This window comes from Delphinus delphis, chromosome 13 (assembly GCF_949987515.2).
Source record: "Delphinus delphis chromosome 13, mDelDel1.2, whole genome shotgun sequence".
Lineage (NCBI taxonomy): Eukaryota > Metazoa > Chordata > Mammalia > Artiodactyla > Delphinidae > Delphinus > Delphinus delphis.
In genome coordinates this window covers 82,122,258-82,149,396 of record NC_082695.1, presented here as the reverse complement: position 1 = coordinate 82,149,396, position 27,139 = coordinate 82,122,258, and the positions used below count along the sequence as shown (strand labels likewise).

Genomic DNA, 27,139 nt, shown 5'->3' with positions numbered 1-27,139 from the left:
GGGGCACCTCACCCCCTTGTGAGTACACAGCCCGCCTCCTGCAGCCCCTGCTGGGTCACACTCTTCTGAGCTCAGCCCCATGCGGTCCAGCATGGCCTGTGGTGTCCTCCTCTAGGCTGTGTACTCGCCATCCCCATTCCTCGGGTGGAATCCCTCCCTCACCAGCAGGGCGAACAGGAGATGAGTAAAACAATACGGTCCATAACTGGCTAATTCCCCAAAGTCCCCTCAAGCTTTCACCACATGAAACCTTAGCTATTGTGAACCTCCCAGATGGGTCAGGGGTGATTCGAGGGCAGGCCTCCCCTCATGCCACAGGACAGGTCTCTGATCCTCTGTTTTTTAATTAAAAAAACAATAAGAAGAATGATTATATATCAAATCTTTTCCTCTTCTTAAGTAACAGTTTCTCTATAGACACAAGTTCATGGAAGAAACATTTTTCCTCTGTTTAAAAAAAAACTTTGAGGCCAGGGTTTCACGTGGGTTAGCACGACACCAAATAGTAATTTATTCTCTTTTTCTTAAATTAATTTATTTATTTTTGGCTGCGCTGGGTCTTTGTTGCTGCACGCGGGCTTCTCACTGAAGTGGCTTCTCTTGTGGGGCACGGGTTCTAGGCACATGGGCTTCAGGAGTTGTGGCTCGTGGGCTCAGGAGTTGTGGCTCGTGGGCTATAGAGCGCAGGCTTGGTAGTTGTGGCGCAGGGGCTTAGTTGCTCTGTGGCACGTGCGATCTTCCCGGACCAGGGCTCGAACCTGTGTCCCCTGCATTGGCAGGCGGATTCTCAACCACTGCGCCACCAGGGAAGCCCAGTAATTTGTTCTTTACTGTACTTTCATGTTTATAATGTTGATTTTAAGAATAACCTCCCGCCTACAACATGAATTATGCCCTGCTTACCTCGCCTAGGAAAATTCTAAAACTTCTTCTGCAGCAGCCGTTAAATAATGAACACTTTATAGTGATGCTTTTGGTCATAGTCACTCCATGGTTTAACGATGTATTTATACAGATCCCCAGGGAAGTGCAATTTATCACCTCAAAGGCCAGTTAGTCTCCAGACCCCCTGACCACACTCACTCCTCTTTAAGCAAAGATGTGACCGTAACTGCCAGGCCACCTTCCGGGGAGCACAGCCGTTGCTGGGCCCGTGGAAAATATGTGTCCGGCTGCTGTGCCCGCTGGCGTGGCCCCGCCAGGGACATGTGTCGCTGCCCTGCAGACTCAGCACCGGACCCTCCAGGTTCCCAAGAATAAAACAAGCCAAGGATTGACATCATTTCCGACAGCCCTTTGAAAACCTGCCACTTAGCAGCACGAATGCTGTTGTAGCCGATTTCAAAGTCCTTTCTTTCCACTTTTCTTATTTAAACAAACATTTATTGCAGACCTACTACTTAGCCAGTCTTGTCCCAGATTCTAAGGCTACAGTGATGTGTAAGCTGCAATCTCCTCCTCCATCGGCTCCCAGGACTGGGTGACAGAGGGAAGGAAGCAGTGCAAATACCATGGAAAACGAGAGGTGAATGGGTGAACAAAATGTGGTACAGCCAGAAAATGGAATATTACTCGGAGATGAAAAGAAATGAGCTATCAAGCCAGACATGACATGAAGGAAACGTCAATGCAAATTACTAAGTGAAAGAAGCCAATCTGAGAAGGCTACATACTGCATGATTCCAGCTATATGACATTCTGGAAAAGGCAAAACTATGGAGACAGTAAAAAATCAGTGATTCAGACATAGAGAACAGACTTGTGGTTGCCAAAGGGGAAGGGAGGCGGGGGGAGGGATGGATTGGGAGTTTGGGATTAGCAGATGCAAACTAGTGTACATAGAACAGATAAATAACACGGTCCTACTGTATAGCACATGGAACTACATTCGATATCCCGTGATAAACATAATGGAAAAGAATATGAAAAAGAATGTATATATTTGTATACCTGAATAACTTTGCTACACAGCAGAAACTAACACAACATTGTAAATCAACTATGCTTCAATCAAACGAATTGAAAAAAAAAAGATCAGTGATTGCCAGGGGTTGGGGAAGGGGAGGGATGAATAGGTGGAAGAGAGAAGGTTTCTAGGGCAGTGAAACTATTCCGTATGATGCTAACATGTTGGACACATGACAGTATCCATCATCAAAACCCACAGAACGTACAACACAAGGAGCGGACCTTAATGTAAACTATAGACTTTAGTTTATAATAATGAATTGATAGTGGCTCATTGATTATAAAAAATAGTGGAAGATGTTAATAATAAGAGAAACTGTGGGTGGGAAAGAAGAGAATGTGGGAAATCTCAGTTCTCTTTACTCAATTTTTCTGTAAACGTACAATTGTTCTAAAAAATAATATTAATTTAAAATAAAAAATTGTACAGGCAAGGTCAGTTTTAGTACCCGGTTTTCCCACCAATTCTGTCTGTTAACAGTAACTAATAACGACTGTTCAGTGTTTTATAGACAGAGTGGCCCTTCATCTTCACAGTAACCTGTTCCTACACCCAATTTGCACATGATGAAACTGAGGCCGGGAAGTTGAACCGTTTGCCTAAACTCACAAAGTTTGTTCCTGGCTGGCCCAGGTTTGTTTGGCTCCAGAACCTGGGTCTTAACCACGATCTACTTGTTGCCTCTTCCCTAGAGGAGGCCACATAAAAGCTTGAGAAAAGAGGGAAAAATTGCTCGCCTGTGGGGGGGGAGTGGTATCTTCGAGCTCTTCCTGTGTTAGGGTTGATGCTATTTAGACTCTGGCCAGACAATCAGAGACCACACCCATCATGCCCCAGGATAAAATAGATCCAGCCTGCCCTGAAGATACACAGGTCATTAGGAAGCAATGGCTCTTCAATACAGAACTTATTACAAGTCGTTGATCCAGGCAATGAGAGAAAAGCGTCTCTTAAAATAACAATAATTTATAAGCAATAATCACTTTAAATAAATGACTGTACAGATTTAATGACTTGAAGCTAATCTTTAGACCATCAAGGTATGACACCCCAAGGCTGTCATTAGTCTTCCCAAAGCAGTGTGTACCAAGGTACTACTAACATATAACAAACCAGTTCCAAGGAACTCCTATTCCAGTTGCCTCGCCAATCCAAAATGAAATGTAAGAGGCCAAACATTTAGTGGTACAGAGGATTCTATCTGCAGAACGATGCATGGCTACAGGATCACCCCCAGGTACCCAGGTGGTCACTCACTGCAAAGAGAGCCAAGGGGCGAACGTTCACTTGCTTTCCAAGCTTAAAAGACAAATCATGATTTAATCTAAAGAGTGGCTTTAACCTACATCTAAATCTCAAAGCACTGAATAGCTGCTATTTGATAGTTTTCAAAATTATAATTATTTCCCTTAAAAGTTTCCCCAGTAATATTTGATAGTCTGGGTTAGGCCATATCTCATTTCCACCACTACACTTTTACTGTGCCAAGCAATGACCCTAGGTAGAAGTACTAGTTAAATGGAGCATGGATTAAGGCGAGAGAGAATGTCTTATCACTTTCTGATTCTCCGCAACACCTACCTATCAGGGCAGGACCTTGTTACAAACGGTCATTAAACATGTCTGATAAATTAGTAAGAAATCATCGGAACACAGAGATTACGGTTTGGGGATGTGGGATTCCTGCAAACAACAATCTACTTGAATGTTTTCCTCCTTCTGAGAAATTTGGGGTAGGTTCTTGACAGTGTTTACATGATTTGGGCCCATTTCATGGGGCCAGTTCAGTTTGCTCACAAATGCCAGGCATTGACTTAAAGTGCCAGCCATGGTAACAAAGGGTCTCCACATTGCCAAGTTCGACCACATGCAAATGGGCTTAAAAACATGATACCTTTAAAAAGTTTTAAGGAAAAGATGGAGGGGAGAAAATCAATACTCGAAAAATGTTTTGGAATCCTCAAATCCATAGGGGAAATACATACATTAAAATATCTTTGTAGGACTTCCCTGGCGGTCCAGTGGGTAAAACTCCGCACATCCACAGCAGGGGTGCAGGTTTGATCCCTGCTGGCGGAACTGAGATCCCGCAAGCCACGTGATGTAGCTAAAAAACACAAACACAAAAACAAAACAAAACAAAACTCTGTAAACAGACAGGAAAAGAATTTGTGCACAACTACAACATTTTGACACTATTCAAACAATAATATCTACCTCAGTGTCTAAAAGAATGTAATACATTAGGAACTGGTTCTTTATCTTTAGTTTAAGATGGAGAATTAAACCACATAATGAAACTAAAAACATTTTCAAAGAGAATTTAGAAGTCATGCTGATTTATACAGGACACTGATGTTATCATATTACCTTCTCTTAACTGATGTAAGCTACATTCATAACCATGTAGACGTTTCCTCTTTATGAACAATTAAAGAGAAATTCTACTATACCATGTATCTAATTTCTTTATTCACACTGACCCCTTTTTTTTAAGTTCCCTTGCTTTTTCAAATTTAATTTTCATTTTATATTAAAGTACAGTTGATTTACCACACTCCTCTTTTAATTTCTGCCATATTTTTTGGTCTGAAACCGTTGGCAACAGACCTGAGTGACACAGTCACTTCTGGAGCCTTTGAAGATTTGAGCATCCAATATGGAGGCACCGTCAGTATGCAGTGCCCTCTGGTGGCCAATTTATTTAACATCGCGATTAAACAAAGTGCCTGAGTATTGACGTTACTTATAACGGGAAGAAGAAAGTAGGAAAAAAGAAAAACTAAGACATTTTTCGGAATTAGAGGTATAATTCCTGATAGTCACCATTCACTGCTGTAGTTCCTTTATTGAACAAGTGTTTACCTTTATTGAGCAAAACAAGCGGAATGCTACCTTGTGCAAAGAAATATCCGTTGCAAAAAATAGAGCGTATGTAGAGAATTAGGGTTCTTATGCCTGCTGCAAGCCCCAGGTCAAAGACTACCCCGTGTATAACCCCTTCCTCAATGTTGCACAGCCCTCCATGGCTGCACTAACCACTTGTACTGTGAACTTTCACCCCATGTCTTCTCCCTTGGAACTGTGAGCTCATCCATGGGAGGGGTACATGTTGCTCATCTTTGAAGCCTTGAATGTTATAAACATCCCATAAGGTCTGTCTGATTTTCTCGAATGCTGCAAAATTAACCATGGGGCCAAATTGCGCAATACTGCAATAAACTTCCCGGTGATGAATTTAGAGAGATGTCCTGGGCTCCAGAAGTAAATAGAATTTTTAATGGTAAGAGGTGATGAAGAACAGAATACGTGTAACATAATAAACCTCTGGTTGTGTACTCAGTACCTTTAGAAAAGAAAACAGGTACAACACTGTGCTAAGACTTAGATGGGTTCCTGTCTACAACTTCTATTTGAGTTCCAGGCCAGATTCTCTGGTCCAGAGACCAGTAAGTGAGGGAGGAGGGTACCCTTCTGGGACAAGGTGGGTCAACCTCTGGGGGTGCGGGGGAGCGATACAGACTTCAGTGACACAGATGGCAGGGACAGGGGGTGAGCAGGCCTCTGGGACAAGGGGAGAGAGCACTCTGGGCCCCTCTTTAGGGGTCAAATTGACTCCGTTTTATCTGGAGTAAAACAGAAGTCACTTCAGTTAATCCTGGAGATTCACACCCCGCGCTCGAGGTGCTGTAGGAGCACTGAGAAGACAGAAGGCTCACCCAGATCTTTGTTGATAACCACTCAAACCATATACCAAGAGGCCTTTCAAATAAGAAACAAAACCTGGAAGTAATGAAGATAAAATTGTGTGATTTGACTACATAAAATAGCAAGTTTTTACTGTGCCAAACAATATTACCTAAATGTCAAAATACAAGTGACAAACTGTGAAAGTTTTTGCAACACACATGAAAAGGCTAAAGTCTTTACTATTTAAAAAGTGTTTACGCAAAACGGAAAGAAAAATACCAGCCATCTACTAAGACACACATGAGCAATCTTCAGAGAGAAAAGAAATACAGATTGCCTTTCAGCATTTGTTAATATGCTCAGCCCCACTAATGATTAATGAAATGCAAATAAGATACCTTTTTAATCTAACACCTCTCAAACTGGTAAAAATAAAAACATTTTATAATCTTTGTGCATTACAGCAGGTATGGGCAAACAACCTTTCTAATATATTGCTGGCAAGAAAAGACACTCCTACAACTTTTACAGAGGACAGTTTGGCAATGTTCATCATACTCAATCATATATATGCCCACATGCATCTAGACATTTATCTTACACATCATGCTGATACAAGGATATTCGTGGCATCATATGTTATAATAGCAAAAAACAAAACAAAACTGGAAACAACAGAAATGTCCAGGAGGAAGCTGAATAAATAAATCCTGTTACCTCTCTCCAATGGAATTCTATACTGGCATTTGGAGGAGTAGAATTACATATACCAATCTGGAAAGATTTCTGAGACACTGTTCTTTGGAAAAATGTACAGAATACAGAATATCATACACCCCCATTTTGTGTTTAAAAGACAGATATACATGGGGCTTCCCTGGTGGCGCAGTGGTTGAGAGTCCGCTTGCCAATGCACGGGACACGAGTTCGTGCCCCGGTCCGGGAAGATCCCACATGCCGCGGAGCGGCTGGGCCCGTGAGCCATGGCCGCTGAGCCTGCGCGTCCGGAGGCTGTGCTCCGCAACGGGAGAGGCCACAACAGTGAGAGGCCTGCGTACCGCAAAAAACAAAAAACAAAAAACAAAACAGATATACATGCTTGTTGATCAACAGCATTGCTCTGGAAGAGTATGGAATGACCTCTGGGAAGGGGGGCTGGGGAGGAAGGGGGGAGGGGACTTAGTTTCCACTGCATAGTGTATACTCTGGTACTGCTTGGTTATTTTTTAACCGCATTCTTATACGGTTATTTCAAAAAATAAATTTTAAAAACTACATTTAAAAGTTTAAAAAGAACTCTCTGCAGAAATTCTGTGTCTACAATGTGAATTGCATACGTATAGGAACAATGAAGTCATTCCGTCTTAGCTTCTAACTTGTCAAACAAACAGGGTGACAGAATGGCGAGATGGAAAGAGGAGCTCACAGAGGCTCCGGGAAGGGATGCACGGACGCTCAAGAACGAGCCCAGGATGCAGGGACCCTGGCGGCCGCTCAGCTCCCACGGCCCCTGCTACGTGGGAGTGGAGCACTCCCAGCAGAAGTGCAGGCTGAAGACTCAGGGGATCCAGTGATGCTGAGAGGTCTTTGAATGTAATACAGAACACTGCTCTGGGGCAACTGCCCGTCCTCAGCTGCCGCAGGGCTGTATCCCTACGCTCCACAAACCCCTGGTTCTACTGGACAATGAAGACCGTGTGATTCCTGTAGAGCTCAAGTAATTGTGGACCGAACAAAACTCCTGTGTTATGTGATTTCAGGAAAAATAAAAGAACAAAAATTATCCAGCACTCTCCCTTCATCTCTGTCAATGAAACACATATGCCGAAGAGCTGATGTATCCTTGGTTCTCAACGTCAAGGGTCTTGCCCAGACATTAACATGTTATCCACAAGCCCACAAGGCACAGGCCTCAGTTTTCCACGGGGTCGGCCCCTGGTATCCTGCAACTGCCAACAGCGGTTTTATTGTTCAATGACAGAATCTTGCCTGGTTCCCTAGACAAAATGTGTCAATTTTTACAGCTGGTGTTACAAGCATCTTGGCAATCAAATGTATAAATTACATCCTTTTTCCTAAAGGAATTCACCGTTCCACGATCCCTTTGTAGCTTTGGTCACTTCTCCACCGCTAGGAAAAAAAATTTTTTTAAGTCCATTTTCAAAAAAGAAAATCTTTAATTCGTAGTTATTCTAAAAATCTTCAATGGGTTTATAAAAAAGGTGATGATGTCTTGTTTTAAAATGGCCTGAAGCTTTGGTGGGTTGTTGCCACCACTGTAATCTATGTATGTGTCTTGACATATTTATTAAATGACATGATCTAATACAATGTACCTAGTAGGATCTCAATAAATACTAACTGAATCAATGAAATGATTGATTAGTTATGATTGCAAATTAACTAGGCATTGCACAAAATTATTCTTGATACTGAGCTACTAAGGTATCCTGGAGTGAAAGAAGGCATTGTGCATAGAATTACCATTCGTTTATTCACTTACGCATCATAAGGTAAGACCTGCACACTTGTTCTACCACTTACAGGTTGTGAACTTCAGTAGATCATGTCTCTGTGTTTCACCTCACACCGTTCTCTCCACCAGCCATGCTCATCGAGCCCCACCACTAACTTTCAGCACAATCCTCTAATCTACCTAGCAAAAGCCCAAATCAGAACATCTGGAACTCGGGCTTCCCTGGTGGTGCAGTGGTTGAGAGTCCGCCTGCCGATGCAGGGGACACGGGTTCGTGCCCCGGTCTGGGAGGATCCCACGTGCCGCGGAGCGGCTGGGCCCGTGAGCCATGGCCGCTGAGCCTGCACGTCCGGAGCCTGTGCTCCGCAGCGGGAGAGGCCACAGCAGTGAGAGGCCCGTGTACCGCAAAACAAAAACAAAAACCCATCTGGAACTCAAGGGAGAGCCAGTGCCAAAAACACAAGAGAGAAAAAAATGTCGAGAGTATTATGCAGATGTAAGACTTTATTTTATGACATATTGTTGCATTTGTTGGCAATCAAATTTGACTCAATCCATAAATGACCCCCTGCTATCCTTTGGTCAGTAAAATTTATTTTCCTCTTAGGCTCACAGAGCATATACCTGGTGCATATTTTTCCTGAATCCTCCTTAAAAATGTCATGAAAGTACCCAGAGCTGTAAGAGTTAGTCCTTGTCAAAAACAGATGTTCTTCTTCTATCTGGTGCCTACTTCCTTTGAGCCATCATTTTGACCCCCAACTGCAGCCAAAAGGGTTGCATACACTTATTGAGAATGTACTATGTGCCATAAGAATTAGCCTTTAAGCCTCACAGTCATCCTGTAACGTTGGCACCTTCACCGTCCCCATTTTAGGGATGAGGAAACTGAGGCTTAGTGAGGTTGAGTAACTTACCCAGGGTCTTAAAGGCAGCATCAGAATATGAACCCAAGTCTGTCTGTTTCCGAAGTTCACAATCATAAAGGGTAATTTACATTGCCAGTGGTCTCATCTAACTGCACTCAGAAGTGCTTTCCTGGGTCTGTCCCCGCAGATGCATCTCCTCCCCTTTATTGCCCCTCAAATCACCAGCAACACGTGTCCAGATTCAGGGTCCTGAACGTTTGTAGTTAGAATCTTTGTCAAGAATGGTCCCTAAATTGATACCATCGTCTTTTTCATCCAGAGGCTTATTCCAAAAATAATAGAGATGTTGAATGGCATTCTTTTTTCTCTATATATAGATATTAACATCTTAAATATCAATGAAGACTGCGTGTTAAGATGGAGAAAAAAATAGTCACAAAATACTCTGAAACTTCTGCCTGAGGAAACCTCTCTGAAATTTGTTCAGCATAGCTGAATGATGATTAGTAAATAAAAAGGCCACATTAAAGAAAATAGGTTTAATAAAATGTTGATGAGCTCCCTTTCTCCAAAGGTTAATAACCAGGAACGCTTCCAAGCTGGTATTTCATTGACACCTCGAAGCTGTAAACATGAAACTTACTTCCCAAACTCTGATACTGTTCATCGACCAGAATTCAGCACTCCTTCAATTAGTGCTGTTTGTTGCCATCAATGGCAATTTAAAAAACAACATTTACATTCATCATGAACATAAGCTGATCAGGGAATGAATTTCTTCTAAATCGTCTTCCTCACAAAAGATGATCTCCTTATGAGAATTCTAATTCTATAGAATTATGGGCTCTTTTTTTTAAAGAGAGCATCAATTCCTCCTTCAGGACATTTGTGTCTTTGGTATTAAGGAAAGAACTAGATTAATCCTGTATTAATCCTGAGAGCTCTAATCCTCTTTTTATTTTCAAATCTATATCGGCAGAGTGCGTAACATTTAAACAGTCATCTCCACTTCTGTTTGCCAGTGCTTTACCCACCAAAGAGATTTTTTTCCCAAGGACTCTACCATCTTAGGATCGCACTTACCCTGATCCCTGGAGCCTTCTGAATCAGTCCAAAACAGAGAGAAAACTGGATTTTAGAGTGGCTCTTAGCCCTGCTAAGTCCCTGCCAGATAACCTCTGGCTTTTATGCTGTAGCTTGGAGTCCCCACTGCCGGAGCTGCTGCCAGCAATGGGTCTCGGCAGAAGCTGCTGCTGCCCCCAGAGCGGGAATCTCCTACTTGGTTCATCAGCTGTAACCGCCAGCAGGCATCCACTGTAGGTAGGGAGTCTCAAAGGTGCAATAACAGAACCGGAGCTGGCAGAGGTCTCCCCTAAATAATTGAATCTGAGTGTCTGGGAACTCACTGCTTTGACTCTGGACTGCAGGCAAGCTTGACCCTATCCCTTCAGTCAGGCCTGTAACTGAATCAAGTCTTATAATTATACCTGGAGTCATGCCAACCTCCATCTGTGTCTTCCAACTGGCACTTATAAATGAGGGAAGAAGATGCCTTTTCATCCGCAGGACCTCTTGCCAAACTGACCGGTCCCCAACCACCACCAACTTTTATGATATTATAGTTATAATTATCATCACTAGCAAACTATGTCAGAGAACCTATATGACGGAGGGTGGTGTTCTGTCATTTCCCGATGACCAAAGTTGAGCAAATTTTCTACGCCTCTCGGGGGGATTCTCGGTCAGGCTCACACAGGCACCTCCCTGAGAATCTGCTGCAGAGAACAGGAAAATAACTGTTTCATTCTGTAGCATTTAGACCAAATTTCAATGAAAATTCTTAAATAATGGCCTTAATTTGTAAAATAGATTTCAAATAAATTATCTACACACAGTATTCACTCCAATGTTTGCATACAAAATCCTAGTTTTTGGGCTTCCCTGGTGGCGCAGTGGTTGAGAATCTGCCTGCCAATGCAGGGGACACGGGTTCGAGCCCTGGTCTGGGAGGATCCCACAAGCCGCGGAGCAACTAGGCCCGTGAGCCACAACTACTGAGCCTGCGCGTCTGGAGCCTGTGCTCTGCAACAGGAGAGGCCGCGATAGTGAGAGGCCCGCGCACCACGACGAAGAGTGGCCCCCGCTTGCCACAACTAGAGAAAGCCCTCACACAGAAACGAAGACCCAACACAGCCAAAAATAAATAAATAAAATACTGAATACATAACTACTTAAAAAAAAAAAATCCTAGCTTTTTTTTTTTTTTCCAAATCCTAGCTTTGAATCGCCATTATCTTACTCTGTTCTGACTCTTTTAAAGAACAGAGAGTTGTTTTTTCCTAACCACTCGGGAATGATTAGTGATGAAATACCTCTGCCCAGTGTGAGGGCTCTGGGGAGGCGGTCCGCAGGAAGCAGCACATTCACCCTCTCTGCCCAAACCTCAAATGAACAGTCGTAGACATACAGCTAGACGCTTGATCATTTGCAGAAAGCTCGACCTCTAACCTGCTGGGGGTATAACTCAGCCTCTTTAAACATTCTGGCTGAAGGTACAATTAGCTGCGTTTGTGCTGCCCCTGGGGAAAAGAGGAGAGTGACCGTCACCCCTAAGAGGGGTGCCCTATAGGAGGGAACTGGGGATCCCTCCTTGCCTACCTGCCTCCTTGGTGGAGGCTGATGGGAATCACGCCTGCCAGGCAATTGGCTCAGGCCGCCTCCCCCGAGCCCGCCAATACCCATCTGGGAGAAGAGAGTGGCAGGGCCGGATCCTAACACGGCCCGTCCGAGCAGACGCCTCTGGCTAGGTCTTGACTTGGCACGTGGAAGTGGTACCGCGCGAGGCTGGGACCCCTGGAGATACACAAGCATCGTCCCAGCGACCTCCTCTCCCGAACCCATGCTTACGCCTCTCCTTTTCCTTACCCACTTCCTAATCTGCACCCTGTTGACCTCTGACCCTAACAGATGAGTCACTCCCCGTGTCCTCCCGGCGCCTCTCCACCCAGGCTCAGCCCCTGCCTCACCTTCAGTTTAAGGCTCCTGGAAAGGGGGCGGCACCGCACCTGGTCCTGCCGCAGCCCAGAGAAGCAGAAAAGGCTCAGGGCAGGGCCAGCCCTGCCCCCATCACCAACCAACGTGACGCCTTTGGAAAGACTATCTGGGTAGCAGGGCGGTTGCTTCTGGCTGGGCGCTTGCTTGTTCGTGTTCTAAGAAAACCACATGCTCGTGGGAGTCAAGTGAAAATCAGAAACCTTTAATTAAGAAAGGGAGTCGGTCTCCAAGGGGCTGCTCCCAACTATGTTTGTATTTTAACAGTGATGGTCCTTAATCTGTGTTTGGAACCGTGGTTCTCAGTCTTGGCGGCACAACAGACTCACCTGGGGTGGGGGGCGCGGAAAACTCCTGAAATCCCGGCCACACGACAGACCAATGGAGTCAGAATCGCTGAAGGGGAGGCAAAGGAGCTGGTAATGTTCAAGGCTCCCAGGGGATCCCAGTGTGTAGCCAAGGTTAAGAACCACCAGTTTGGAAGAACCTTCCTCAACTAGCTTTTAATCCTTTTGATTTCAGCAATTTTACACGTGTGGCAACACATTTCTTCATGTAAAAATGACAATAATAACAATAATTAGTACCTTCTGTTAAGGCTTCACTCTGCCAGAAGCCTGAGCTATATAAAAGTTAAGGATGACGATTTCAATCGGAATTAGGTAAAACATATGCTCTAGAAAAACCAATGTTTGCAAATATCTATAAACTGACATGCTTCAAGATGCATAAAAGATGTCTGGAAGGATACATAAAACTTCTAAATGGGATCCCATCTGGGGTGTGGAATGAGAAAAGAAAGAATGGCCTTTTATTTTTTTAAATATTCTTCATTTTTGAAATTATTATGAGGAAGATGTGTTTTCAAAGTTAAAAATGCAAACTCAATAAGGAGAATTTCTTTGCAGTTTGGGATTTTTGAGCTAGAAGTTAGGACTCGGGATTTGCAAGCTAAACTTGCCCAGTGACAAAATCTGGACGACCAGAATAATAAAAGAAATAGTAACCACATGCTCGCTTGGAAGAGCAAAATGCTGGCAGATTAATACACATGGGCAACAGAAAAGTCACTTTTTAAAGGTAGCCGAATCTATTAATTGAGAATAGGCAGGAGTCATTCTTTATGGTTATACAGAAGAACCATCTGAAGTTAAGGGTCAAGAATATTGAATGTGTAATAGGTTTTGACACAGGCAGAAAGGGGAAAGAGAGGGAAAGAAAATAGCTGGGACTGGAAAGAGACAGGGCAGCATAGAGACGCAAGAATTAAAGTCCGTGAGGAGTTGGCTGAGCAGACTCCAGAGCTCGTGAAGAAGATGAGACAGAGACCTTCAGCCACAGTTACCACGCATCAGATGGAGAGATGGGAAAGGAGCGCAAGTGCCTGTACAGTCAACACTTGGGGGTCATGGGAAGGTGGCTCTAGTCTGGGGGATGTGGCCCGGACAGCAGGGCCCTGATGGGGGATAGGCCTGGCTGTCAGAAGCATGAAAAGAATAGAGCACCCCTTCTTTCTGTTCACTTTTTAAATTTTTTAATGAAAAGTATATCTATTTAAGTTATATAACATGATGTCTCGATATACACAGTGAAATGATTACTACAGTTATGCTAATAAATATGTTCATCTCCTCACATATCTAGTTACCAGTGTGTGTGCGTGTGTGTGTGTGTGTGTGTGTGTGGGGAGAGCAGTTGAGATCTTAGCAGCTCTTAGTGACTTTCCAGTATACAATGCAGTATTATTAACTACGATCACCATGCTGTACCTTTGCAGCAACATGGATGAAGCTGGAGGGATTATGCTGAGTGAAATAAGCCAGGCACAGAAAGACAAACACCGCGTGACCTCACTTCTAGGCAGAACCTACAGAAGCAGAATGCGTAGACACAGACGGTAGAAGGGCGGTTCCCAGGAGCAGGGGGGTGGGGATGGACGTTGGCAGAGGGTGCAAAGTTGCGGCTCTGCAGGATGAATAAAGCCCCCTCTTCCTGACCACGATTTGGAGGAGGGCTTGAAGGAGTTGGGAAACTCACAGTGCGATCTGGAGAGGAGCCGGAGGCTGTAACTCTGTGAAGGGTGAGCTACAACACAGAAGGACCACAGAGCCATAAAGGACCCATAAACACCCCAAGAGGCCTGGACCTGATGGGCAGAAAAGAGACTCAAGAAACAAAGTAAGGGAACAACCCCATGTTGCGGGGGGTGTCTTTAACTCCTGAGTCTGCATGTGTCCTAATATTTCCTCACTTTCCCGAAAGCCAGGGTGGATTCACTGATACACTTCTTTATGTATCTCTGCGCTCTGGAAACAGGTGAAGGGCAGTGGTGGATGCAGCTCCCAGAAGCCTGGGGTAGCTGAGACCCGAGATGAGGGCAGAGCACAGGGCACTGTTTCACAAAGGAAGTTCACTGTCGACCTGCCTTAGCAACACTTGGGATTCTTTAATTGGGAGATTGGGACTGACGTATAAAATAGATAACTAACAGTGACCTACTATACAGCACATGGAACTCTACTCAATACTCTGTAATGACCTCTATGGGAAAAGAATCTAAAAAAAAAGAAAAAGAGTTGATGATATATGTATATGTATAACTGATTCACTTTGCTGTGCACCTGAAACTAACACAACATTGTACATCAACTGCACTCCAATAAAAAATTAAAAAAACAAAAACAAATAAACAAACAAAAAACACCAACTCCTGGACTTCTTTCCAAACCTACTGAACCAGAATGTCAAGAGAGCAGGGCCAGGAATCTGAATGTGTAACAAACACCCAGGTGATACTTATCACCTTTCGTTTGCTCAGCTGAAACGGTGGTTCCCAGAATGAGCTGCAGCAGAAAACCCCGGGAGATGTTTTCAGCCTCCTGGGACTCACGTGACTTGGGCAAGTTCACAGCACATTTCCCAGTCTCAGGCCAAATGCCTCCTGTACGGTCTCTGGCCCAGAGCAGTCCTCAATGAAGGATCAATAAACTCCATTTTGTCACAGTGGGCGACCTTCTTCTGCCCACCTTCTCCCCTTCACACAAGCTGTCTAGTGCCACAAATCGCGCCCATTTTTCCAATCTGCTTTGATGTACTACTCTGATTCTTCTGATTTCTAGAACACTCAGCAGGTATTTTTAATATCTTTATGGAGACGATTTACATAAGTTATACTAATGGAAAGATCAAAAAAATTCCTTTCTCATGAGGGAAAACAAGATGAAAGCAACAGAAAACATCCTATTTTGTGCCTCGTCTCAATCAAGAAAATATTTCATGGCCCCTTTCTAAACTGTCTCAGGTCAAACACCCTCCATAACACCTGTACCATCTTCCCATCATATCCACGGAGGGACAGTGCAATGATAAGGAACCTTAATTTCAGTAATGAACCATTTACTTCTATGGGGAAAAAAAATCTAACTTGTAGTGACAGTATTCCTCTAAATATGTAGATTAAATAACTTTCTGCTAAGCAGTTGAGGAAAATTATATACAAGGCATTGAAGAAAGTTGTTAGAAATTAATGATTTTAATATGCATAAATGAGAACTAATTAGATGTATGAGAATTATTAGGACATTATGGAATTATGTAGGAAATGTGCGTTGATCTGAAGGTGTAAGGATGTGAAGAGGGAAGCACAGGAAACTGGGAATTCCGTCCATGTCAGGGTCCTGGCAGCTCTGGCCTGACTCACAGTGGAGACTGTGTACAAATTCCCTCCCAGAGTGTGATGATTAATTTTCTGTGTCAACCTGACTGGGTCACAGGGCACCCAGATATTTGACTAAACAATATACTGGGTGTGGCTATGAGGGTGTTTTTCTAGATGAAATTAGATTTGAATGAGACTCGATAAAGCAGACTGCCCCTCCCAACATGAGTGGGGCTGATCCAATCCACTGAGGGTCCGGACCGAACAAAAAGGCTGAGGAAAGGGAGAATCCACGCTCTCTGGCGGACAGACTCTGAGCTGGGACATCGGTCCTCTGCTGCCTCAGGACTCACACTGGACCTGGAACTTACATCACCAGCTCTTCTGGTTCTCAGGCCTTTGGACTTGGACTGGAGCTATACCATCTGTCTCCAGCTTGCCTTATGTATAAATATATAACAATATAACAATATAAAATATATAATTTATAATAAATAAATATGCATACATTATAAGAATAAGTTCATATAATAATAGATTATAGTCTATGAAAATAAATATCAAATTATTTGTTATAATAAACATATAATAAATTATCATAAGAAATATATAATATATATATATATCTCCTATTTGTTCTATTCTATAGACCCCAGACTAATACACTGAGCTTGTGTCTTAATTTGTAAACGGAGGAAATTACGTCAGGTGTCCTCAAGGCCCCTTTCATTTGCACATTCAATGGGATTTGAACACTGCTCCTGTGATTCAAACTTCTTCGGAAAAAACATGGATTGTAACCAATTAGTAACTGTGTGACTGAGGAAATTAGGCCCCTCTGATGCTTAGTTTCTCAGTAAAATGAATCTATTATTAACAAACCCGCTTGTACTGTTAGAGCTTGCCAGGAACATCCCCTTTTGGTAGGTAAACTTATTTTGCACTTGTCACTTTTTGTACCTTTGTTTAAATTAGTTAAAGCCTATGGATTTTAAATATAGACCTGGCAAACTGAACTTCTTTAAAATGGAGTGGTTTGAAAATAAGGACAAATTCAATGCTTCAAGTTAACATTGTGATGGAGTATTGGCAACATATTTTAATGGATGGGTAGATTACTTCTGAAACAAACAACAGAGGACTGCTCATCAAATTATGGGATTGCACAGGACTTGTTCCCTCTCTGTGCTGTTGCAGTTGAACCATTAAAACCCACTGTTGAGGGAGATGCTTCTCTCTGGACTGAAGCAGACGAGAACCAGATTGAGCAGAGATCTGGAACAACTTCCACTCTCTTTCTGTGCTACCATCTTCCTTCCCGCAGTAAGAAGTTATAACTCTTTACTTCCCTATTTGGCTAAGAATCCTCCTTTTCTTCCCTTTCGGGTCTTTATTCATTCAATCAATCATGTATTGGGTGCCATGCGCCAGGCACTGTTCTGGGGGCTTGGGATACATCAGCGAATAAAACAAAGCAGGACTCCTGCCCGCTACATTCTAATGGGGAAGAGACAGACAACAAACCTAATAAATAAGTAAATAGTAACATACTTGAAGGTGATGAGTGCTATGGAAGAAGCAAAAAGCAGAGCAAGGAGAAACAGCACCACCTGACTTAGATATGAGCACAAAGAATAACTGGAGGGCTTCCCTGGTGGCGCAGTGGTTGAGAGTCCGCCTGCCGATGCAGGGGACACGGGTTCGCGCCCCGGGAGGATCCCACATGCCGCGGAGCGGCTGGGCCCGTGAGCCATGGCCGCTGAGCCTGCGCGTCCGGAGCCTGTGCTCCGCAACGGGAGAGGCCACAGCAGTGAGAGGCCCGCGTACTGCAGAAAAAAAAAAAAAATAGAATAACTGGAGATCCCACCCTCTCCCTCTCTCTCTCTCTCTCTCTCTCTCTCTCTCTCTCTCTCTCTCTCTCTCTCTCTCTCTCTCTCACACACACACACACACACCTGCAGTCTACTCCCACTACGAAACTTCTTCACCCACAGTATTATTCGATGCCACATGTCACCTCTGAGAAAGGTTTCTTGTTCCCTGTTTCCTGTATTCACGGCGGCCTGGGACTCTCCCCTTCTCCCCGACATCTCTGCATTAACCGGCCCATGACCCAGAATGCAGCATCACTGTCAGATCACACCACACCAGTATAACGAGGACGTTTTCTTGGCCTTCCGAAGCCAAGCTAGGATTCCTTTCATAACCTGCTCTTTCATATAAGCTTCAACAGGACTTCTGCTCAGTTTGGATAGGTAATTGGGAATTGGAGGGATTTAGGATGGTTTGTATTTTTTTCATAACATGCAGGGAAAATGATCGATCATTTTTCCATCCCTAAACGAATGATGATTTTTGCCTTAGTCATTGCACTTCTCCTCTGTCATTCAGCTGATTTCTTCACTAATGTTTCTTTTACCTTCTAGGTTGGCTGGGCCACTGCGTCCTGGAACATCTGATTGCTTGGCTTACATCTCAGACACGGCTGCCCCGAACTTCCCGACTGCTCGGATCTTGGTTCTCTCAGCTCCTTTCCTTTCTGCTATGTTTTAAACCTCAGGGACGCCGAACTTTCCTCTCCTTCTGAAGCAGTCATAACCTGTTATATGTAACAGCGTTAACGCTGACTTGGATAAAGAATTAGCCCTGAGGCTGGCAAGAGTCCTGTGGTTCTGAAATCCCCACTAATAAGACTGCCCTGCAGTTAAACGGCTGTAACAAACAGTGATAGTCTACCCACGTCCCTTATACACCAGGATGCCCACTGCTTTGTCGACTGGCAGAAAACAAGGCCCATTTCGTGAAACAATAAAAATTCAATTGAGTGTAAACTCTCCCAGGGTCACTGCCTCTAACCTTATAACATCAGCAATGAGGACTGTAAACCCTACCGTGGACCATTTGATCTGGGAGAAGCCAGAGGGCCGTTCCTGTGCTGCGTGCGTGGGTCCCATCAGCGCTGGGCTGGGCGATGCCTCCCACAGATCCTGATGTCAGGAAATGGCAGGGATGCTCTTTCCCCCCAGTTCCGGCAGATGCCTTCCTGACAGCACCTGCTTCCTGCCTGGCCCGTTGAGTAATACGGAGCATCTCTGTGTCATCTTGAGAGTTATCTCTGGTAACCTACACTGTTGGTGGCATGAAGGGGTGATCACGCCGGTACTGAAGGACACATCAACGTGATCGCCAGCCTCCAGGACTGCCTCGGCCACCCATTCTCCTCCAGGTGACCCTAGGACCTGCCAGGGAGAACTCTGTAAGATCCTAACAACTGACGAGTTGATAGTCACCAGTTTCTCCATTGTAAAGACCCATATATCTCTTGCAAATACAGGTAGCAAAAACTGAGTGAATTCGAAGATGAAAAGGGAAACTGAAAGGTAATCTAGCCCAACTCCCTTCTTCCCCCCAGAAATGCCTCTATAACTATGCCAGCCAGAAGTATCAGAATTATAGAAGCATGGGAAAATGCTCTGATAAAATAAATACGTAAATTCAATGAAATCCCTCTCGAAATCAAAGCAGGCTTTGTGGTAGAAATTCACAGGCTGATCCTAAGTGTATGTTCTTATAATGCAAAGGACCTAAAACAGCCAAAACAATTCTGAAAAAGAACACAGTTGGAGGACTTATACTATCCAATTCCACGATGACTGTAAAGTCATCAAGACAAGTAAACAAGTAAAGAAGACAGGGTGGTCCTGGCATAAGGACAGGCACACAGATCCATGGAACAGAACTGAAAGTCCCCAAATAAACCTTTACATTCATGGTCAATCGAATTTTGACAAATATGCCCAGGCGCTTCAACAAATGGTGCTGGGACAACTGAACAGCCACACACACGAAAAACAAAAAACTGAAACCCTTATCATACACCAAACATAAAAATTAATTCAAGCTGGATTATACATCTAACTATAAGAGGTAAAACTATCAAACTTCTACAAGAAAACAAAAGAGATCATTGTAGTGATCCTGGGGTGGGCAAAAAGCTCTCAAATACAACATCAAAAGCATAACCCATAAAAGAAAAAATTAATAAACTGTACTTCATCAAAATTAAAAACTGTTGCAGAAAAAAAAAAAAAAAAAAGAAAGAAAAGCCAAGCCACAAACTGGGGAAAAACTCTTGCAAATCATATAGCTGATAATAGGAATTGCATTCAGAATAAAGAACTCATAACTCAATAGTAAGAAGACAATTCACTGTTTCAAATGGGCAAAAGATGTGAACAAACATCTCAGTGTGGAAGCTACACTAACGGTTAGTGAGCACATGAAAAGCTGCTGCATGTGCTCGTCACTAAGGAAATCCAAATTAAAACCCCAGTGAGAACCAGTACACTCGAGGATGGCTACTGTCGATAAGCTAGACGATGACAAGTGTCAGCAAGGATAGGCACGAACTTGAACCCTCACATGTTGCCTCTGGGGATGTGAAATGGCACAGCCAGTTTGGAAAACAGCCTGGGAATTTCTTAAAAAGCTAAACATAAATGTACTGTACAGCCCAAGAGTTCAACTTCTAGGATTTTACCCAATAGAAATGCAACCGTGTGTGTGAGTGTTCGTGGCAACAGTATTCATAATAACCGAAAGCAGGTGAATGGATAAACAAAAAGTGGCAGATTCATACCATGGACTATTATTCTGCGATTAAGATGAACGAGCTATTGAGACCTGCTACAACACACTACAACAGAAACGTACGCCAAACGATGAAGCCAGACGCGAAAGGCTAGATATTGTGTGAGTCCATTTATCTGAAATGTCCAGAAAAGGCAAATTTGTAAAGACTGAGAGCACAGCAGTGGCTGCCTAGATTGAGTGGCAATGGGGAAAAGAATTAACTGCAAATGAGCAGTTGTGATGGTTGCACAAGTTTACACACTTACTTTTAATTGTGTTGTACATTTACAATGGGTGGATACTACAGTGTATACATCATATCTCAGTGAAGTTGTTTAATAAGAAGCAAAATCTAAAATCTCTATATGTGGTACATCTGAAATATTATATTACATATGCATATGTGTTTCAAAAGTAATAAACACAATACTTCCGAAACGTTAACAGTGAACATTTTTTGTGTGGAATTAATGGATGACTTTTGTTTTCTTTGTTATACTTACCTGTATTTTTCAAGTACTCTATAACAAGCATATATTCAGTTTATAATCAGAAAAAATAAAAAGAGATCTTAAGAAAGATACGAGCCCCACTAAAAGTAGTATCAGGAAACAGTATCAGTATCAGGAAACAGCTTCCTCTAAAATACGTTCTAGCGTATCCTAACACTCGACATCAGTAATGAGTCCTACATGCTGGTATAACGTCCGTTCCTAAAAATATTTTAAGAACCAATTTGCCAATAGTGCCTCTTACCCTCCAGTCGCACCACCCTGTGTCTGAGCTGCCGGATCTGAAGACACGACTTTCCCCCGAGCATCCCAGGAGGCCGAACTGAGTGCAAAGCGTGTGCGAATCCCTGCCGTGAGTGTTCAGGACCCGCCACCCCAAAATATGCCCCTCGGGTATATTGATTATTTTGAGCCGAAGGCACGTGAAAAACCGCCAGTGCCGGGCGGGGCTTTCTCTGAACTCCCCTCCTCTGCCTAGAAACAGATCCCCAAGAGGAACTCGGTTGTCAAAAATTCCCTCCCGGCAAGAACGAGCCCGTTCATCCTGCCTAAAAATCATTTACTCTCCCCTAAGTGACTAAACGGCCCCTCTTCCTTCCCATAATAGACGGTATATATGCTCTCAAATCGCAATTCTTTTTTGGATATTCACTTTTTTTCCCCCCTGTGCTTTCCCCACGTATTTAATATTAAAAATGAATAAATGTCGGTACCTTTTCTCATGTTAATCTGCCCGCTGTTAGTTTATTCCAAAGACCCAGTTATCAAAGCTAGGAGGACAGAGGCAAAGTGTTTCTTCCCCTCCCTGATGAGTCACATCAGAAAATAATAAAGAGGCGACGCCCTGCCTCAGGCCAAGTCACCAAGTGCATGGATGCCGCTAGCAACTCAACTTCGTTAGCTATAGAACGAATTACCAACAGGGCAGAGTGTCAGACATCCACACTGTGTGTCAAGGAACAGTTTGAAGGCCTTGGGAGAACCCTATTCCTCTGGCTGATCATATTTTAGTTTATGGTGTGATTAGAAGGTAAACTTGGCCTTGCCTAGCATGAGGCTTGGCCAGACCCAGATGCGGCAGACCCCCCTACACCTTCAGCCCAGGGAACCCTTGTTTTCCTTCTGTCTTGGTGTGCTGCCGGCGAAAGAGTTAACACCAGTCCCCAAACTGAGTGCTAACATGAAAAGACTGGGCTGTTTTCGAAGGGAAGCAGTCACTCCTACAAAAACTGAATGCACGTAAGTTGCTCATTCCTGGGAAAGGGAAGCACCGGAAACCAAAGTGCAATTTTTACAGCAGCCTTGTAGTTGAAATAAAACCTTACCGGCCTGTAACATTTTTTTTTTTTTTTTTTTACCATTTCAGTTTCTTCACAGACTCACAGTACTGTAAAAAACATCCCAGGTGAGATCAGCATTACTACTAACCCACAGTGATTGATTACTGCCTGGAGCACAGGGAGGGATAACAAAATAATGCACCTGGTTTATGGTTTCACAGGGTCTACGGTCCAAATAGAAGCAGCAACATATATCCCCAGCAGCGATGGGCATTCCAACACTATGAATATTTTGTAAAAAGAAATAAATAGAGTTTATGGTTCAAAGTGGAAAAGCATCCCTGTAGTGTTATGGGGAGGATGCTGAGCCAGGATCTATAAAAACCTTGATGTCAGACCCTGAATTTTCACTTAACTGCCTGTATGCCCTGAATCAGGTCATTTAAGCTTTTGAATCCACGTTTCCTCACTTGTAAAACGGTATAAACTCTCGCCCTCCAAAACATACGGTGCTGTCATAAGGATTAAGTGATGTGATATAATACAAACGGGGGGTTACTAAAAAGTGCCGCATGGATGTGTTACATTTTATTTTTAATGTATTTTTCATCAAGTTTTCCCGAAGAACGAAAAGAAGAAAAATCTTGCAACTCTTACTTGCTGCATTTCTTCATTGCCTTGCTGGTGCTAATAGATCTGGTGAGTTATTCATGTGGATGAAGATTTAACATGGAATTTTCTTATTAAAGTATTAAACTTTTGTCAATGATGGCATTTTCAAGAAAAGAACTTGGCAGCGTCTGTATGCTGATAACAGACATTCTGAGCTGTGTCTATTCATTAAAATAAAATTTTCCAAGACAACAAGCTGAGAATTCTTTATTCATTTGTAAGTTCTTAGTAACATTTGGCAACTACCTGAAGATTCATGAGGATAAAGTTCAAGTGTTAATATGTTCAGAATCTCCTAATTTGTTAACTAGGAATACCACACTGAAAGCAAGCTGCCCTAATCCTCCCACTTATTAAATGGATAGCTCACCCTACCATAGCAAGGAGCCGTCATTTTCAATTAAGAGTGGGTTGAAAAATATTGTAATTCATCTGCCTCATTCGGTCACATTTTTGACTTTTCCGAGAACAAACAAAAATGATTATCTCTAGCTTTTTCCTTCCTGAGAAATTTTACACTTCACACATGACTTGTCATTTAAGTCAATAGTATGAGGCTAGGTATGGTCAAAATTATGAACTCCTGCATTTCTTTTCCATGGTCTCAATGTTTTCAATTGTCCCCCCCTTTCTCATATCTAGCCAGTACCCACAGCCGGCATTCTGATATTTTCCAGTCATCCTGGCCTCATAAATTCATTCACACAGACCCTCCTAAACTGCTGTTGGGCCTCACTGTCACTGTATTGTAAAAGAAGGGGCAAGTTGAGGGTCCTCATTTGCATAAGGGATGATGACAGGACCATAAGCAGGAGAGGGCTGTCAATGTATTCGTCAGGGTTCTCCAGAGAAAGAGACCCAACAGGTCTGTACAGATATATACGCAAGAGGAGAGTTATTACAGGAAGTGGCTCACGGGGCTACAGAGGCCAAGAGGTCCCACGACCTGCTAGCTGGAGACCCAGGAAAGCCCACGATGTAACTCAGTCCGACTCCAAGGGCCTGAGAACCAGAAGAACTGACATCCAAGGGCAGAAGGAGATGGACGTCCCAGCTCAAGCAGAGAGTGCAAATTCACCCTTTCTCGCCTTTGTGTTCTGTTCAGGCCCTTAACAACTGGACGGTGCCCATCTGCATTGCTCAGTCTACTGATTCAAATGCTAATCTCTCCCACAGACACCCGTAGAAATAACGTTTTGCCAGCTATCTTTCTGGGCATCCCTTAGCCCAGCCAAGTGGACACAAAAAAGTACCCCCTGCAGTTGGGCGCGGGCAGAGCTACAAAGCTCGGATGGCAACGACACCGCATAGCCACGCTTTTGAGGCCACTCCAAGTGGCCACTAACTAACCCGGTGATGGTAAACAAAGCCCTCCAGGTCTCAGTTCATCTGAGTTTAATCATCTAAAACAACATCTGATACTGGGGGAAAAATCGACTACTGGATCCAATTATGTGATTTATTATTTTACAAAGAACTAAACGCAAGATTAAAGCAAAATTTCAATGTTTGTGAGTTCTTCCATTTTGAGAAAATTCACACTTGCGCTATTAAATTTGTGTCAAATACTTTCCCAATGTTTTCTCTGATTTTTAATTCATTTGGTATATTACTCATATTTTTATGATTCAAATTATACTTGAATTTATGAAAAACGAATTCAGGAAAAAGAATTGGCTAAATTCTTAATATTCTTCCAGATTTTCTTCCAAAAGGAATAGCTCCATCCTTGACATTTTATCCTAAAGCATTCCGAACTTTTTGAAAGAGGATGGATTCATTTCCCACCCATGTCGTAAATAATATGTTATGATGAAGGTTCAGGGAAACAATTGGGGGAGGGTGTATATCATTTTCCATTCCAAAATGAAACAGCCCAATCCTGTATGAAAATGTCTGACCAATTAGAATATGAAGCTGGCAAAGTTTTTTTTTAAAAAAAAAACATAAGTCTGATCTCTTCACAAAAGGCTAGATTCTGTAACGTTCAGCCTTGTTGCGTGGCCTAAAATATTCTCCAAAAACAATTGACATGTCTCTTTTCCTCAAAAGAATAAAATAGTCCATGGACTTCAAATTTGTATTTTTACACAGATAAACAGAATGAATCGAGAGCTATGGCTGTATCCCTCATCCTGTCATTGCCTTACACAACTGGAGAAACTCAGGAGGGCGAGATGCCCTGGCACGCTGCTGCCCACACCCCTCCCATGCGCACATGCCTACCTGAGACAAGAACCTGGTTGCTTTTTTTTTTTTTAACCTCTTTATTGGAGTATAATCGCTTTACAATGGTGTGTTAGTTTCTGCTGTATAACAAAGTGAATCAGCTATACATATACATATATCCCCATATCTCCTCCCTCTTGCGTCTCCCTCCTACCCTCCCTATCCCACCCCTCTAGGCGGTCACAAAGCACCGAGCTGATCTCCCTGTGCTATGCAGCTGCTTCCCACTGGCTATCTATTTTATATTTGGTAGTGTATATATGTCCATGTCGCTCTCTCACTTTGTCCCAGCTTACCCTTCCCCCTCCCTGTGTCCTCAAGTCCCTTCTCTACGTCTGCATCTTTATTCCTGTCCTGCCCCTAGGTTCTTCAGAACCTTATTTTTTTTTTTTTTTTAGATTCCATATATATGTGTTATCATACAGTATTTGTTTTTCTCTTTCTGACTTACTTCACTCTGTATGACAGACTCTAGGTCCATCCACCTCACTACAAGTAACTCAAGTTTGTTTCTTTTTATGGCTGAGTAATATTCCATTGTATATATGTGCCACATCTTCCTTATCCATTCATCTGTCGATGGACACTTAGGTTGCTTCCATGTCCTGGCTATTGTAAATAGAGCTGCAATGAACACTGTGGTACATGACTCTTTTTGAATTATGAAGAACGCGGGTTTTCCAAGAAGAGAGATCAACACGGGCTCCGCTGGCCACTTCCCGGGCTTGAGATCGCCTTTGCCAGAGACGTCACACCACTCGAAGACGTCTCAAATGCTCTGAACACGGAGCGCGCGTGAACCTGCGCGGGAGGGGCTGCCACCTGGGCCGGGATCCCGCCCCGATGCTCAAGGAGGCGAACCGGCAGCAGCTGGGGACAGTGAGCACGACCCCGGGAGGCGCCGGGAGACGCCGGGAGACCCCGGGAGACTCCGGGAGCCAAGGCCTCCTCTCAGTCTGCGACTCAAGGGCGGTTCGAGGTCTGTGCGGCTCCCTCCTGACCGCCAGGCCTCCCCGCGGCTCTGGGGCCAGAGTGCACCCACGCCTGGCTGGGGTGTCCGCCCAGCGGGGACAGGCCAGAGCCTGGCCCGGACGGCGCCGAGGCCGGAGCACCTGCAGCACCGCATCGTCGCCACGTGCAGCCCCGGGCCCTCCTCGGGTCCTGTCCCTCATGGCGCGGGCTTCTGACGCCGCTTCTTCCCCACTTCCCCGGGCCTGGTGTGCAGGGGCATCCGCTGAGCCAGCCTGGAGTCCTCTGCACCGGTCTGGAAAGCTCCGTGGGCCTCGGGAGCCACTCTCGATGACTCGGTGACTCCCGTGCAGCCCCTGCCGGCCCGGGCCCACCCCGCCCATCCCAACAGACGGCCTTGTAACTGACTCGGACCCTGGCCAGAAGGAACTGGGCCTCCCCGTGTGGGGTGAGGCCTCCGGGAGTGTGTGCAGGACATGACCAGAGACAGGCAGCCGGGGTCCGGTGGCCCAGCACCGATGCAGCGGTAGGCCTTCCACCGAACAGCCCCAGTGGGTTCAAGGCCAAGCTCGGGGTCTTGGCAGATGGACCAGAATGATTGTGGGGTGCAGGGGCTGTTTGTCTCGGGAGTCAGTTGCCTTCAGGAGACAAAGTGTATTTGGGGCGGTAGCATCAATGCACATCATCTTGGGTTGATTTCTGTGGCTCAAAAAGGGTTTTTTTCATTTGTTTGTTTGGGGTTTTTTTGTGTTTTTTTGTTTGTTTGTTTTTTGGCAAGGACCAGCCCGCGGTGATCCCAGCATCTCCAAGGGGCCTGCAGCCCACACCATGGCTAGAATATGATACCTTATGGCAACTACTCACTTTGGGTCAGATGGGGTCACCAACAGGGGCTGGTAGTCCAACCTGGCGAATCACTGGACGGAGGAGAACTAAGGCGGGAGAAAGATACCTGGGTTCGGAGAGGGGTAGGGTTAGCAAACTCCAGCCGCCTAACACCCCTACCCCAAGCCATGGAGATGCCAGTGGCCTGGGGTGGGACACAGCCCTTGCCCCTTCCCAGTTGTTGCTCCCTGCACTCAGCAACACACACACCTTGTGAGGAGCCCTCCTGCCTGGGAGCTTGTTCTCA

General features: G+C 44.2%; 1 protein-coding gene across 2 annotated transcripts in view; it reads right to left on the bottom strand.

Moving 5' to 3' along the window:
• LOC132436665 (uncharacterized) overlaps positions 1 to 27,139 on the bottom strand; it is a 249,179-nt gene that overhangs the window by 151,001 nt on the left and 71,039 nt on the right. For both annotated transcript variants that reach the window (XM_060029570.1, XM_060029571.1), the window contains one exon: positions 3,955 to 4,076. In XM_060029570.1, the coding sequence (XP_059885553.1) occupies positions 3,955 to 4,076 (122 nt within the window). The remainder of the gene's footprint in view (positions 1 to 3,954; positions 4,077 to 27,139) is intronic.